Source organism: Ranitomeya variabilis, chromosome 7 (genome assembly GCF_051348905.1).
Source record: "Ranitomeya variabilis isolate aRanVar5 chromosome 7, aRanVar5.hap1, whole genome shotgun sequence".
Classification (NCBI taxonomy): domain Eukaryota; kingdom Metazoa; phylum Chordata; class Amphibia; order Anura; family Dendrobatidae; genus Ranitomeya; species Ranitomeya variabilis.
In genome coordinates, this window is record NC_135238.1 from 190,373,305 (window position 1) to 190,390,675 (window position 17,371).

The 17,371-nt window shown below is 43.2% G+C and overlaps 1 protein-coding gene across 1 annotated transcript in view; it reads right to left on the bottom strand.

Moving 5' to 3' along the window:
• Nucleotides 1-16,990, bottom strand: part of COL18A1 (collagen type XVIII alpha 1 chain) — a 233,228-nt gene extending 216,238 nt beyond the window's left edge. Inside the window, exons 1-2 of the mRNA XM_077272570.1 lie at nucleotides 16,796-16,990; nucleotides 16,451-16,515 (exon numbers count right to left, since the gene is read on the bottom strand). Of these exons, the coding sequence (XP_077128685.1) occupies nucleotides 16,451-16,515; nucleotides 16,796-16,806 (76 nt within the window). The 5' untranslated portion in view covers nucleotides 16,807-16,990. The remainder of the gene's footprint in view (nucleotides 1-16,450; nucleotides 16,516-16,795) is intronic.
• Nucleotides 16,991-17,371: the final 381 nt, after the last annotated feature.

Consider the following 17,371-nt stretch of genomic DNA (forward strand, 5'->3'; position numbering starts at 1 on the left):
TCTCTATGATGAGGAACAGGTTTGTGCTTTGGGGCAGGTCTCTTCTTGGTTTCTCTGGCTTAGAGCAGGAAGATAAGACTCTACCTACAGTCCCATCCCGGAGTACGAGCATCTCACTAACTGAAAACTTCTACCACTGATTACACAAGAACTACAAGACTGATTTCTTCACCCAGGTATTATTTTTATCAGTGTAACAAAGCCAACCTGACAATACCTGTAGTTTACTTAGCAAAATCCTACTGACAGGTTTGCTTTAAATTTACTATTTTTTACTTTGTTTGGTGATGAAAATTTCATTCTAGGAATCGTTTTGATTTTTCATTAGGACATTGGCTAATAACACACATTTCAGCCTCACAACGAGGCTTTCCTCAGATTCCAAGACTGAAATGTTTAATGGTCTAATAATAAAAACAAAGACAGCTACTATCTCAATCTACTCCATAAGTTTGAAACGTTCATGCAACAAGCACCAGAAAATTTGGTAAGACCTTCTTTCAACATCTGGCAGTGTTACAACATCAGCTTCAATAGCCGAAGCCCAAATCTGAACCATGAGAGCAGTAATCAAAGTGTTTCTTTCAATATAGAAAAAAAAAAAAAAACACTCCAGGTGAGTGCATTTCCAAAAAAATACGCTTATTCTGAAACTGTTTCTATTATCCTGCACATGAAAGGTTTTTTTGTTTTTTTAACAATGGCGGCCTATGCACACAGATCGACCTATTACAGATCGCTCAATGTGCATCATTTGCTGTGGTCTATGTGTGTAGACAGGCATTTAAACGATCACCAATTCGTAAACTTTTACCAATCAGGGGTCATACTGTGCCACTGATCAGCCCGTATAAACAGACTTTTTTTAGGGCTCATACTCACATGCGAGAAACTCGGATGAGTCTCGCACGTCAATTCCCCAGCACTGCACCCGGCACTCAGGAGTGGAGCGTGCGGCTGCATGTATTGCTATGCGGCAGCACGTGCCAATCTGAGTGCCGGGTATTGATGTGCGAGGCTCATCCGAGTTTCTCGCATGTGAGTATGAGCCCTTAGACTCATAATTCCGGTTCTTTCAGCAAGAGTTAAGGTACCGTCACACTCAGCGACGCTGCAGCGATATAGACAACGAGCCGATCGCTGCAGCGTCGCTGTTTAGGTCGCTGTAGAGATATCAAACACAGCAGCTCCACAACGATGCAGGAGCGATCCAGTGACGTAACGGCGACTCACTTATCGTTCTCGCTGGTTGTTAGCTCCATGTAAAACATTGCTGACATCGTTGCTTTTGATGTCAAACATGACGATACACGCCGACGTGACGACAAAATAAAGTTCTGGACTTCTAGCTCCGACCAGCGATGGCACAGCGGGATCCAGATCGCAGCTGCGTGTCAAACACAACGAGATCGCTATCCAGGACGCTGCAACATCACGGATCGTTGTCGTTCTCGTTGCAAAGTTGCTGAGTGTGACCTTTAATGGGAGCTGCTTCTAATCAGAGCCAGGATTTGAATACACAGCTGATAACACAGGATCCGCCAACCACAATAAGTAATGTCACAGCTGACCCTGCTCCCCTTCTCTTCACAATGATCTTTACATAAGATCACTAGACTCTTCAATACAAAAGATGGTGTTGGGATCTGGTCATTGTGGCTATGTACATGTGTTGCTTCCTTAAACAGGAAGTTACAGTCTAAAATCCACATAGCCAGTGTGAAAATGCAAAATTTCAAATTATTTATAAAAAAAAAAAAAAAAAAGTGTAATATGAAAAAAGGCAAAAATAAAAAATACATTTAAATACAAAAATTTGATTTCAAAATTAGGTAATATTCTGATGATATATAGAAGGCCTAGCAAGAAATTTCACAAAAATCTAAAAGTTCCAAAAATAGCTGACCGACTGATATAAAATTACTAATGAAAAGTTTTCCAATCACTTACAAACTCAGCACAAATGCCTGTTACAGCGTGTGGTCCCTACTGTGTCATAATTAAACATGAGTAATTGTGAAAACTACAAAGCGTAAATTAGAGTCTGCTTTTTTGCATACTAAATAGTAATGTCCCTTATACTTTCCTTGACAAGCCCCACGGGCATTTTTTAGATCAGTAAAATAAATCCCATTGCCAAGTATGCTAGAATATTTTTTTTTAGTTTAGCAAATAGATGAATCATGAGAAAATTTTAATCATTTATCAATGAGCTTTCAATCCAAATAAGTTGATACGGTGGCCATACCTTCAATGATGGTTGGTCTAACAACTCTCCAACCCTCCATATTGGATGCCAAGAAAACATCTAACACATTATATAGAGGACCGCTCCTGTCGAAAATGGTGGGTTTGGGTGAACAAGATCTAATGTTTATGGCCACTTAAGAAGTTAAGAGCTTGGTGGAAGCTACTAGTCTGGAACTAACTATATCAACACCTAAAATCTACCCTATACAGAGTTATCCAGCTGACAAGTCTTTATCAAATAAAACAGAGCCAAGAGCTAGATAGTCAGCTGGGAATTTTCCAGGGATCACAGCCAGTTTGTAATTATTTGATGTATTAGCTAATGGAAATGCTACAAATCAATAGTTGGTTGACGAATAAAGCAAATGAACAGTAGAATTATATGTAACACAGTTTCTGTATCAGCTGATACTAAAATTATCTAAGTATGTAGACAAGAACAGTATTTAGAACATAGCAACAGCTGCAAAAATGTTGGGCATCGATTGTTGGAATGGCACCATGTGGTCTCAGATTGAAACTTATAATGAGATCAAAACTTTTAACTATGAGCTATTCAGTAGAGATAGGCCATAAGATTTCCAGGACCCTGGCACCTGACCAGAGCCCTGCGAACCTCCTCCTACCTGCTGGCATCCCTAATGCCTCTTCTGATTGATAGAACCATGCTAGCATCATGCGGATGACGTCATGTTAAGCATGCTCGTCAAACGAGGATCCGGAGGATGCCGACAGGTAGGAGGAGGTTCACAAAATTTTTTCTCAGCTCTACCACTGATGTTTTGGGCGCCAAGAATACCTACTGGGAAAGGGATACATGTGAAAAGATATTGCACTCAGTATAAACAGTTTTATTGATGTAAAACAATTTCTGCTGTTAGAAATCTCAGACAATAGCTGATTAAAGGGTATATCCGAGACTTACAAAAAAGAAAAAAAAACAAAAAAAAAACGGCACAGAGCGGTCACAGACTTCCGATGATGTCATATCAACAGAGCAGCAGGTTGTCTTCCTGTTACTAGGTCGGGGCTACTGGTGTCATGCTGATTGACAGCTGACTCTACTGCCTAATTGGGGAAGCCGGCTGTCAATCAGCATGATGTCAGTATTCCCGCCCTGTCAAAAGGAGGAACACAGGAAGAAAAACTGCTACTCTGTTGATAGGGAGCAGCGGAATCTCTGGCAGGAGCGGTTAATGACCTCTGTTAGCAACTACGTGTCTTAAAAAAAGTCTGGAATTTTCCCTCTACAGACTTAGAAGTGAGTAAAATGTGCTATAATTATTTTGTCTGATGGAGCAAATATTGAACTGTTTTTAATACCATTGACATGATAGTTATAATTATAGAAACTATGCTAAAGTGCCTGTTATGCTGCCTGTTGGTTTTTGATGTCCCCATTTTCCCACATGACCGCTGCAACCAATCACTGGATTATGTATTATATGGCAAAAGACCACTAATCCAAGTGATTTGATTGACTGCACCATTCACATGGGGGTAGACACAAACACTACGGCTTCAAAAAACTAAGCCTAGACTGACGGAGCACAAGAGCAGCAGGCCACTTAGGAGAGAAATACAGACCCTTTTGTTATTTTATATCATTTCCTCCCTATAGCCAATTTTTTTTTTTATAGGATCTCAGAAAAAAAACTTTTATTACTTACAGATGATCTGATGCTGAATTTTGTAATTTGGGTCAGCTATTTACTAAAACAGTGTTGACCATACTGTATATGGTAAGGTTTTCCAATGTCACACAACTGAATAGCACCCGGCACAGATCCAAATCAGAACTCTTTGGCTAGAATATGTATTCTATATATATACCCCTGCTCCAGGACATTTTGCCATCTGAGCGTGCAAGTTACATTTTTTACTTAAATTATAATTTGTGCAATTCCTCAAATAATGGAAAAGTTCTGCTAAAAATAAATCAAGTCAGAGTGTCTGAAACCCTGGGAACATGGATCTACAAAAGAACTCAAATTCATTGAAATGTTGACTCTAAATATAAGCTGTATGACTAGATAGCTATCTATGTGAGACTCATCTGTCTCAGGGTTCTAAACCTTTTCTTGGATAAGACCCAACAGACGTCTGAGAATCTCTTTTTGCATCCCTATTGTACAGAGTTAATAACATGCTTCCTTTATCTGCTTTTAGAGTTTAATGTTGCTCCATGGACAGATGCCAAAGCAACTAATTTGTCAGCAAAAGGTGCCATACAATCGCTGGCACGGACAAACTTCCAGGGACCATTTTTTACCTTCACCACTATGTTATACATGACAACAATCAACAAGCTTATAATGTGAGCATCTCATTATCTGAGAAGTTTTACATATTATGTAGATGTAAAATACATTTAAAAAACAAAATCTCTAAAATTTTCTGATTCTATTCTAGAAGAATATATCTTAGAGTACATTAATCAATTTTCCTGGCAATGCATGAACCATAAGGACAATATCAATTGCAATCAATGACCTATTAGGTATTTTTGAAAAATGTGGAAAGTCACATGACAGGGCTTGTTAAGGGGTCAGACATTAGGGCAGTTACCCACAATAGGTGGCACTAGACTGACAGCTTTGTTCCTATTAAGGGGACAGATGACTTACAAACCCTTTTCCCTAGGGACTACTGTGTGGCTGATTAGTCTCCTTACTCGGAATTGGTGGTTTCCACAAAGAGAAAAAGCCTCTTCTAGACCACTCAAAGTTCAAAATAGAAATGCATGCATGAAAGAAGAACACAATGATGTATTACTCTATTTTTACTACCCCAACACACCTTTTCAGTAGGATAGGGAAAATGGGAATAACTACATTTGGTGGAGAGGTTGCAGTCACACCCTTGAAGTGTAGGTGAATAAAAAAAAAAAATCCATTTGGCCTTAGATAAATAATAATTAGCGGCTTTCTTGGAGATTTTGGCATTGTGGCACACAAGCTTCAATTTATGACACTGATTAGCATGACTACTGTGATCTCCTAATATTGTTTTTCTTAGAGGAAATATAATTCCTCTTTGCTTACTTTCTTTTTTTTTTAAATAATTCTCCTAATACTTATTCAACAAAAGAAAAGTAGGTGATAAGAGTTGTCTGGTTGCTCCTCTCTCTTACATTCTCAATGATCCAAAGTACATGTTTACACAGACTCTTCAAAGAAAGGTTTTCTTGGAGGCTGGACATTGCCCCACATGCCTGATTGAGTGAATTCAAGAAACAGAGCTCAGACCTATCAGTAATTAAGACATTAAGTGGCATTCTGTATGCAGGGCTTATCTGGCTGTGAATTGGACTGAACTCTTAGGGTACCGTCACACATTGAAATTTTCATCGCTGCGACGGCACGATCCGTGACGTCGCAGCGATCGTATGAATATCGCTCCAGCGTCGTAGACTGCGGTCACACGTTGCAATCACGGCGCTGGAGCAATGCCGAAGTCCCCGGGTAACCAGGGTAAACATCGGGTAACTAAGCGCAGGGCCGCGCTTAGTAACCCGATGTTTACCCTGGTTACCAGCGTAAACGTAAAAAAACAAACCGTACATACTCACCCGTCGGTGTCCTTCAGGTCCCTTGCCGTCTGCTTCCTGCTCTGAGTGCAGCCGTACAGTGAGAGCAGATCGCAGCACCGCTGTGATCTGCTCTCACTTTCCGGCCGGCACTCAGAGCAGGAAGCAGACTGCAAGGGACCTGAAGGACACCGACGGGTGAGTATGTACGGTTTGTTTTTTTACGTTTACGCTTGTAACCAGGGTAAACATCGGGTTACTAAGCGCGGCCCTGCGCTTAGTTACCCGATGTTTACCCTGGTTACAAGCGAAGACATCGCTGGATCGCTGTCACACACAACGATCCAGCGATGTCAGCGGGTGATCAAGCGACGAAAGAAAGTTCCATACGATCTGCTACGACGTACGATTCTCAGCAGGATCCCTGATCGCTGCTGCGTGTCAGACACTGCGATATCGTAACGATATCGCTAGAACGTCACGAATCGTAACGTCGTAGCGATGGAAATTTCAATGTGTGACGGTACCCTTAGGCCCCATATACATTAGACTAACGTAGCCTGAACCCAGCACTATCGGCGGGTTCAGTCGATGGTCTAATGTGCATGAGGGAACCGGCCTACTGATTGTTGCAGGAGATGTCAATTGGGCTTGTCAGATTTCGGAGTGTCTATCGCACTGTTCTCCTGGAGACTAGCTGCCTGCCGACATATCAACTGGCAACTTTCTCATGGAGAACACAGGAGTGCTTGGCCCAACGACTCCTATGTATGGGAGACTTAGCTGAGATAGTAGTTGGCCAAACAGCTGAAGCATCGTTCGGCTGGCAGCGATCTAGTGTGTATGGCTTGATTTAAGGTTTTTGAGGAATAAAAAATCCTATGTTTTTCAGTTAGAAACCTCTTTAGGGAGTTTTTGGAGGAGTTTGAACCGGCTTTGAAGAGGTTTTCAATTTTTTTAAAAAGGGTTTTTTCCCTGGAGCATTTTCTTTTGCAGCCTTTTGATTGGACAGTGCCTTGTTTGGAGAGGTTTCCTTCATGATAACCTTCAAAGAAATGACATGCACTTTTTTCCCACTTGGCATTTTTCAAAAGCTTTTCAGGAAAAAAAAAAAAGCCTCATAGGAAGAACAAAGTGGATTTCCTATTGAAATGAATTAGAAGAGTTTTCAAGGAGGATATGAGAGGATCACCTCCAAACAACTCCTCAAAATACTTAATGGGAACAGAGACTTAGATCGTAATCCATGAATTTTTAACACGTATACAATCTTTTGGTTGTTTAACTCCAAGATAATGACAATAAGGGGTCCATCAAATAAGAAGCCACAATGAAGCTCACCCAGCACTGATTGGAGAATGGGAAACAGCGCAGGCAGGACAAAAGCCCTTCTTAACAAAGGCGGATGAAGTAGATGATGCTATTATCTGTATTCCAAACTTTTCCCTTTAGTATGGAGGGGACAGGTTTACAATTCTTCACATTCTTCACTCCACAGGCCATGTCACAGCCTGTACCTCCTCCAGGAATGCTTACTCAGGAATCCAGCTTGATAATTGCAGATTAACAAAAAAAAAAGGAAAAAAAAAAACCACATCAAAAGACATTTTCAAGTGAGCATATCTGTGTGTGGACTTCATTTCCGAAAGTCTTTACCTCCACTCTCCAATCACACAGAAAAGTTGTGGCTAATAAATATGGGACAAATGATTAAATGGCAAGGGTCATAACAAAGACAATGATGATGAGATTAGTCCAGATTTGGGAACACTGGTGTTTGGGTTAAATATCCAACTGCTCGAAACAAAGACCTACTACACAACAACTACTTTGAATTAATTAGTGCTAATTCAGGGTTTAACTAGACCGATAGCTACATGTAAAGGAAGGGGACTGAAATGACCAGGACCTACTCAAGATACAGCCACCCTCTAGATGGGCCGATTCACCTGTAACTGTATGGAGAGCTCTATATGTCTGTCTCTTCCAATTGTTTCACAGAATATTAAGCTGCATGCTATATATCAACTTATAATTGTTTGTGAACTGTTACCCATACACATAAGCAACAATTGGCAAACCCAGTTTTGGCAGGACAACTCTTATACATAGATCTATCAACTCTCCACATATATTTGGGAAGAGAAGGATCAGTCCTGTAAAATGTCAATGCCCAATTCTTTCGTTCTCAAGAAATATAAGGCCTTCTACTCTGTCTGGCCAACAGCTATTGAAGGTGCATGGTGACCTTCACAGTTTGCACCCTCCAAAATGTCTTTGCTAATTAAGGAAATACTTTTGAAGTGCATACTATACAGATGAACAGATGTCTCTTAACTTTTCCAGGAACTTGATATTGGCCCGATACATCCAAACCTGGGTTTGCTAAATGGACCTAACTCTGCTCTAATTAAAGGCGGTTATCAGCCTTTGGATAAGTTGTATAAGTGCATTAGGCCTCTTTCTCGAGAGTAGAGTTTTTTCTTTTTTAAGGCCCCCTATACACATTAAACAAAAGTTGTCCGAACCCACTAATATTGGTAGGTTCAGCTGAAAGTCTAATGGGTACCGGGCCTCCCTACTTTTTCCCAGTGGAATCGGCTGACATCTGTTGTGCATGGGAGCCTTGAAGGCAAATGAATAGACCTCCCATACACATATATTACATATAGATTATGTCAAACTCTAGGTCACGACATATTCCTCTGGGTGGGGTCTTTCCTACCTCTGTGATGTCATCATTGAACACATCAGAAGTATTTTGCAGTAAATATAGAATGAAATACATCAGAGTGATAGACCACACAAAGGTAAACTCCACCAGACGCGCAAACTGTAAGATAACACTTGACACTCCTCGGTGTGAATTTAGCAGAAAGTTTTACCTTCCCTTCCAGACGGCTTGCTTGATGACTAAACCACTAAAGTTGTCTGTGCACTTATTATATGCCCTAAATCCACTGCTAACTCATAAACAATGATCCAAGCATAGTGCTGCAAATCCTTGGCTCATTCCGTACTAATTTTGCTCCCATTCAACCATTTTATGGGTCTGTTACAAACATTCGACTGTTTTATGTTACCGATGTAAAAGATCTTGTTAAAATCAATAAGCCGTGAGCCATTATACAAGATTGGTAGCCTACTTAAATAGTAATGATGGCCTCTCTGGCATGTAATGGCAAATATTCTGGTGCATATACCGTAATTCAGGTGATCACGTAGCTTTAACAAGATGCTCAAAAGGCATAGAATTTAGGGCTAGGAGGGCTTGAGATGTGTAACATGTAGTGCAGATAGTTTACCATCATAGTGGGTGGGCTAATGTCTTATAACCATGAAGTAATATGCTATCTGTGTTGTATGTTTTCATTAAAGAAGCACTCCCATTATCATGTTTATGGCCTAAACCTGTGTAAATGTACTGTAGGCAGGGCCGGACTGGGACTAAAATTCAGCCCTGGCATTTGAAGTCACACAGGCCCACTTGTCGCATGGTGACTGTATAATATCTTTGTACACTTGTAGGCTACAAGAAGTGAGGGGAGTGTAACACGACTATATAACATATAATTACAGCTGTATCCAGCATTACAGCTCAGTCCCCATAGAATGTAATCCAGCACAGCCCCCATAGACTATAATACAGCACAGCCCCCATAGACTATAATACAGCACAGCCCCCATAGACTATAATACAGCACAGCCCCCATAGAATGTAATAAAGCACAGCCCCCATAGAATGTAATAAAGCACAGCCCCCATAGAATGTAATACAGCACAGCCCCCATAGAATGTAATATAGCACAGCCCCCATAGAATGTAATACAGCACAGCCCCCATAGAATGTAATGCAGGCAGCCCCCATAGAATGTAATGCAGGCAGCCCCCATAGAATGTAATGCAGGCAGCCCCCATAGAATGTAATGCAGGCAGCCCCCATAGAATGTAATGCAGGCAGCCCCCATAGAATGTAATGCAGCACAGCCCCATAGAATGTAATGCAGCACAGCCCCATAGAATGTAATGCAGCACAGCCCCATAGAATGTAATGCAGCACAGCCCCATAGAATGTAATGCAGCACAGCCCCATAGAATGTAATGCAGCACAGCCCCATAGAATGTAATGCAGCACAGCCCCATAGAATATAATGCAGCACAGGCCCATAGAATGGAATGCAGCCAGCCCCATAGAATGTAATGCAGCACAGCCCCATAGAATATAATGCAGCACAGGCCCATAGAATGGAATGCAGCCAGCCCCATAGAATATAATGCAGCACAGGCCCATAGAATGGAATGCAGCCAGCCCCATAGAATATAATGCAGCACAGGCCCATGGAATGGAATGCAGCCAGCCCCATAGAATATAATGCAGCACAGGCCCATGTAATGGAATGCAGCCAGCCCCATAGAATATAATGCAGCACAGGCCCATGTAATGGAATGCAGCCAGCCCCATAGAATATAATGCAGCACAGGCCCATGGAATGGAATGCAGCCAGCCACCATACAATATAATGCAGCACAGCCCCCATAGAATGTAATGCAGGCAGCCCCCATAGAATGTAATGCAGGCAGCCCCCATAGAATGTAATGCAGCACAGCCCCATAGAATGTAATGCAGGCAGGCAGCCCCCATAGAATGTAATGCAGGCAGGCAGCCCCCATAGAATGTAATGCAGGCAGGCAGCCCCCATAGAATGTAATGCAGGCAGGCAGCCCCCATAGAAAGTAATGCAGGCAGCCCCCCCCCCCAATAGCTCCACAATCCAGTCATCACTCATTGATAAAAAAAAACAAACACACTACTCACCTCTCTCCTCGTGTCCCGCGCTGCTCCTGGCTCCGGCCTCAGCAGTCGCAGTCTGCCCGCCCGGTCACACAGCAGGTGCGCGATGATATGACGTCATCGCGCACCCGCAGTGTCAGCGGCAGGCAGAGCGGGGAATGATGGGAGAGGGGGCGTCAGCAGACGCTCTCTCCTCCATCATTGCATTCAACTGTACCGGCGTCTATGACGCCGGTATAGTTGAATGCGGGGCCGGGAGTGCACCGACAGCGGGGAGAGTGTGCCGACAGCGGCACATTCGAGCGGCCCACTACTGCCATCGGCCCTTCTGGCATTTGCCAGAACTGCCCGATGGCCAGTCCGGCCCTGACTGTAGGTGCATTAATATGCAAGTCATAGAACAAACGCGGCAGCACTCACCGATCCTGGAGTCAGAGATTCCTTTATTTAAGCATGTAGAAAAAACAGCTTCACGGCTCGGGGGTATTAGGCAGCAAAAGGAGTGTGGAGAAGACGACGGCCGTTTCGCGCTAGAAACAGCGCTTCTAGGGGTCCGTAGAAGCGCTGTTTCTAGCGCGAAACGGCTGTCGTCTTCTCCTGCACACTCCTTTCACTGCCTAATACCCCCGAGCCGTGAAGATGTTTTTTCTACATGTTTAAAGGAATGTCTGACTCCAGGATCGGTGAGTGCTGCCGCGTTTGTTCTATGTCTTGCATATGATTTAACTCTTTATATCACGCGAGCACCTCCGTTCAGCCATCAGGCAACCAGCTATTAACTAAAAGTACACATTTGGCGTCTTTTGGACATTTTGGCTGTGCTGTTCCACTATTTGTCTATGTTTTATTAGGTGCATTAATATACTCATCGATTGCCATCTTCTCTTTTTTCCACCACTGCTCCGAGTTACATGATGACTATTCTGTCTTGCCAGGTCTCACTGGGGTCTATGTGTGAGCCGGAAGATAATATTGCAATGTAAGTCTAGGGAACATCATTCCGACACTCCATAGACTTATACTGTGAAAATGACTTCTGGCTCCCGCATAGACCCCAGTGAGATTCAGAGTGTCGGAACTTCAGCCATGCCACCCAGAAGAGGATCGGAGTTGTGCTAGAAACTGAAGATAGTGATCGGTGAGTATTTTAAAACACACTTACACTACATGTACATTCCTACAGATTTGGCCCATAAAAATTTTAATAGGAGGGCATCTTTAAAGTTGCCGGAGAACTGAATAACTCAAATTACGGCAGCTCATTATCAACTACTAAATAAGCTCATTATTATCATTATACATATGGTTGAATCAGGCAACTCATTCCAACCACAACATTAGACTTGGGGTAAATGCACGCACATAATGCAGATTTTGCTACAGAAATTATAGACAAAAGCGCACACATTGATCTACCACGCACTGGTTTTAACTTGGCTTGACCGGTGGCTATTGTTGCCTGGTTTCATACTATGCTATTTTCAATGGGAAATTCCATTCTCAGACATTCATGGATTTGAAGAGACTACCGGTCTATATGCAGCAGCCAGAAGTGACCCGGATTACGGGAACACCAGGGTTAGATGATCCACTTGGTTTCTTTAACTTCCATGGGAGCTGCAGAAACAGCGTATCTTCACCTTCTTGGATATTTTTATAACCTCAGCCACTTCTGGCTATATAGACATATAGCGGGGAGAACAAACCTTTAAACCAATGTAACTAAACTAACTAGGGTTGCCTTCACAAATGTCTTCTGCTTTGCACAAAATCGCCAAAGGGAAACTGATCATATAAACCATCGAAGTTTTCTATGGGATCAAATGTATGTCTCTTGCCAACAATTTCAGTGTCAGAAAGAAAAATGTTGAATACAACATTTCTCTGCCTAGCAAAAGGATGTTGGACCACTATACAAAGTGCACAACTTTGTCATCAGTTGTCTCCAGCTCATTGATTGGACACAATTGCTGCTGTTCCAGCCGTGTCAGCACTCGCGGTTCGGGGCTCTCCTTCAGTGTTGTGAGCGGCACCCAATCAGCTCTGGCGTCACTTTCTCCACCTTCATACTGATGGAACACGAAGAGGAAGTCCAGGCTGCGGCTGATCCCTGACTTCCTCTTCATGTTTAATCCGTACAAAAGCAGAGACAGTGACACCAGTGCTGATTGGGCGCCGGGCACCACAACACCGCAGGAGAGCCCAGAACCGCGAGTGCTGACACTGCTGGAACGGTAACAGCATGGAAGGCGAGCATACTTTTTTTTATTTTATTGGGGCCAAACATTTAGTACAAGAAGGGGTTGTCCTAGTAGAGGACAATCCCTTTAAGTTATCCCTTATGCACACCTCTTCTCCGTTCAAGATGAGAGAACCCTTCATTCTTGGTTTCTGAGTGTTCCAAAGATAGGACCCCCAGCGATTAGTAATTATCTGGTATCTCATGGATAGAGGATAAAGAATGAATCCCAAAATATTAAGTTAAGCCAGACTAAATTTTTGCAATATGATACAAAGGCATAGATAAGCACTGAGGCATAATAGGCAACGGTGCATAATAGATACTAATGTAAGAAACACATCACAATATTGCTACTCAATAAGAGCTAAAACTAGACTTGCCTTCTATCGATGAAAAATACCTTTTATAATCCTAGTGTACTGTATGCTAATACCGCACGGTATGGTCCAATGGGTGTCGCTGGATTGTGCTTGGCGCCACCTCTATCATGGCCATCATCCTGATTGACGTCTCATACATCATCAACAGTCTGTCTTCATAGTTCTTGTTATCTAGTGTGTAAGTGCGAGAGTTGAACAGATTGTGCATGATGTAGGAGAGGTCAGCCACGTCAATCACGGCAGATGATTGCGGGGATAGAGGAGACATCAAGCACGGAACAACGACACCCATCGGGCAGGACCACACTGATTAGCATACAGCACAGGAGGATTATACAAAATAGTTTCTTAGATAAGCAAGTTTGCTGGGAACTTATGAGCAGCTGCTGGATTTCTAGTAAAGACAACTTAAAGGTGGTGGAGATAGTTCATTTAGGAAAAACTGGTGACAGGTTGCCTTTAACTGTCAGGTTTACATGGATTCTTGAGTTTACAAGTCTATAAAATGCTTCTGATTCTATGAAAATTTCCAGGAAACATCACCCAGAATACTCCATTATTATATTTCAACAGATAGATAATAATGTATGGGTAGGCAGAGGTATAGGGGAATTATACAACCGATGAATAAGTACAATCTGGGAAATAATTACTATACAGAATACAAGTATACATTATTAAATGATTGCCAGATACCTGTGACACCACTTATGTCTATGGGAAACAAAAGGATTGGTCAGAAAATTAGTCCTCTAATCAGATCCTTGGTTTCCTATACAACAAGTCCTCCAGGTAGCTAATTGTTGATAGATCACTTCACAGCAAGGTTCATAGCAAGGTTTCTCTACAAAAATCTAATATTTATATTAAAAAGTTGGTATCCCCTATTCAATAGCGGAAATTTGTGGATTGCTGTGGTCTGAATCTGTGGAACCTCCCAGTGATCCAAAGATCGGTGCTCTGAAAAGTTACACTCTGCAGCAGAGTAGGGAAGACTCAATCTCCCTGCACTGCCACTATGGGCCCCCCCCCCGATACCAGCATCTCCCTGCACTGCCACTATGAGCCCCCCCGATACCAGCATCTCCCTGCACTGCCACTATGGGCCCCCCCGATACCAGCATCTCCCTGCACTGCCACTATGAGCCCCCCCCGATACCAGCATCTCCCTGCACTGCCACTATGGGCCCCCCCCGATACCAGCATCTCTCTGCACTGCCACTATGAGCCCCCCCCCCCGATACCAGCATCTCCCTGCACTGCCACTATGGGCCCCCCCCGATACCAGCATCTCCCTGCACTGCCACTATGAGCCCCCCCCCCGATACCAGCATCTCCCTGCACTGCCACTATGAGCCCCCCCCCCCGATACCAGCATCTCCCTGCACTGCCACTATGGGCCCCCCCGATACCAGCATCTCCCTGCACTGCCACTATGAGCCCCCCCCCCCGATACCAGCATCTCCCTGCACTGCCACTATGAGCCCCCCCCGATACCAGCATCTCCCTGCACTGCCACTATGGGCTCCCCCGATACCAGCATCTCCCTGCACTGCCACTATGGGCCCCCCCGATACCAGCATCTCCCTGCACTGCCACTATGGGCCCCCCAGATACCAGCATTGGGCTTCCCACCCATCATCGTAAGTTCAATTGTATCGATGCAACGATGAGACATGCTCCATATGAGACACGCTCCTTATTTTCCCATCATTCCCACTCTGCGTCTGGCTTCAATGATGCAGACACTGATATTGGGGGCAATGATATGAGACTTGCGTGTGGTCGGAGCAAAGGGGGAACGAGGAGGAGAGGTGATATTTTTATCTAATGTGGAGTGCATTATACTATATAGAGGCCTATGGGGACTGCATCATACTATATAGTCACCTTTTGGGAGTGCATTATACTATATAGATGCCTCTGGACAGTGTATTATATGGAGGCCTATGGGGAGTGCATTATACTATATGGAGGCCTCTGTGGAGTGGATTAGACTACATGGAGGCCTATGAGGAGTGCATTCTATTATATAGAGTCCTATGGGGAGTGCATTATTAGAGGCACAACCATAGTTGTGATCAGGGTTACCTGGTTAGGGGCCCACTTAGAAGTTTCAACCCCTTGAAACATAACCCCAGATACGCCTCTGAGCTTCAGCAGTGCCTGCTTAACATAGAAAGATTTCTGCATGCCATCATCATACTGGAAAGGTATACAATTAAATAGCCTATTGAAAAGTGCCACCTATTGGTCAGAATATATTGATAATGCGTATATATGTTATTTAACATGGTTTGGACTTTGTGTGGTATTATAACTATATCCATCTCACCATAGTAAAATGATTCCTTTTCTTGGGTTGAGTATCTACATCACACATTAGTTACTATTGCAGTAATTTGTAGTTCATGCTTCCAAAAATATTAAATTCGGAATTAATTTTCAAGCAAATTGCCCCTACTGGTCGATTATAAACCGCATATCACAAATCTGGTCGAATTAACACTGCAGTTAGAATAGAATAAATTGCCCATGACGGGGTGCTACCGCACACTCCTCCTTACTGCTCAGGAATATAATAAAAGGAAAAGCACGTAATCTAATCTGTCTACAGAGGCCTTTCACCAGCGAGGATCTTGGCGATGAATGCAAATGTTATATCAAGTTTATCACATTTTTCATAGCAAGAATAAGCATGTTCCAAACACGCCACGGACAAAGTGATGTGGAGTTTATGGATGGCTTCTTAGCTGCCAACTCGACACATGTCATGTAGCATGGAACCACATAAAAGTGGTGGATGTGCCGAACGTGACCCCGTGACATCACTGCGGACATTCCGGATGGTGCCCATCTGCAGGTCACCCATTCAACAAGTCAACGCAAAATTTCACGCAGGTCCGAAAAATTCAAAAAAGTTCATTATATCGTGACATTTACTGAACTTGTAAGTAAGTTGAACTCGTGTCACTTGGTAAAATAACCCAACCGGCTAAAACAGGTGAAGGGGTGAGTGTAACACCCAGCGAGAGGGGGCATCACATGAGTGTCACCCCACCCCCACTGCTTCTTTCAGTGTCCCTCACCATCACCTCCCCTAATCCTTAAATAACTCCTTGAAGTTTCAATGTACTTTGCTTCACCAGACATTCAAAAGCAAGAAGAGAAAAAAGGGAAAAAAAGGAAAAAGACGCCTCCAGTGAATAAAAGAGTTGTTCTCCAGCCTGAGATGTGGGACTGAGGGCTCTCCTTACCTTTGTCTTGGCCGGAGACCAGAAGACCCAGATAGGCAGCATAGAGCAGCAAGAACGTCTTACACCTGCAAAAAGGAAAGGTGACATGTGAATGGGCATAATGTGGGGACACAGGACATGGGATCATAGAAAGGACCCCTAATAATAAGTGCACAGACATGGACTCCAAGGAGTTGTGCACAAAGAAGCGTGGAAGTTCCAAGATGCCAGGCAGGAGGCACACAGTAGTACACAGCAGTACACAGCACACCTGAACACTGCACCCCATCACATACCAGCAGGAAACAAAGTAACTTCAGAAAATCAGCAACAAGCTCTGCTACAATGACAGTGTCAGCTCCTTACCTGAGAATCATCTCCAGTGTGGAAGGTCAGGAGGTCTTGGGGGAGTCCTGGTGCACCCACACACACTCTCTGCACTGCACACACACTGTCTGCACTGCACACACACTCTCTGCACTGCACACCCTCACTCACACCCGGCTGCTCACTGCTTTGTGATAAGGCTGGAGGGTGCAGGGCATGGGAGCTCCTGTCTGCAGGGTCCTAGCGCCCACTCCTCCTGCCTTCATCTCCATAAGGCAGAGCTGATTAGTGCATTCTTTACACTAGCTGCCAGTATTTGCTCTGCACAGGAGCTGTGAAGAGGTCAGGGGATGTGGAAGATCATTTGTGAGGACACGTGAAGAAAAACAGAAATTAGCATGATAAATACAGTATTGAGTAAAGTGCTGGGAATGTATCTAATGGATATATAGTTCTAAAATATTGATATAAGAAGAACATGATAAATAGTGAGCAAAGTGCTGTAATTGTATCTACTGTAGATATAGTTCTAATATAAATTATAAAAATAGCATGATAAATAGTGAGTAAAGTGCTGTAATTATATCTAATGTATAGTTCTAATATAAAATATAT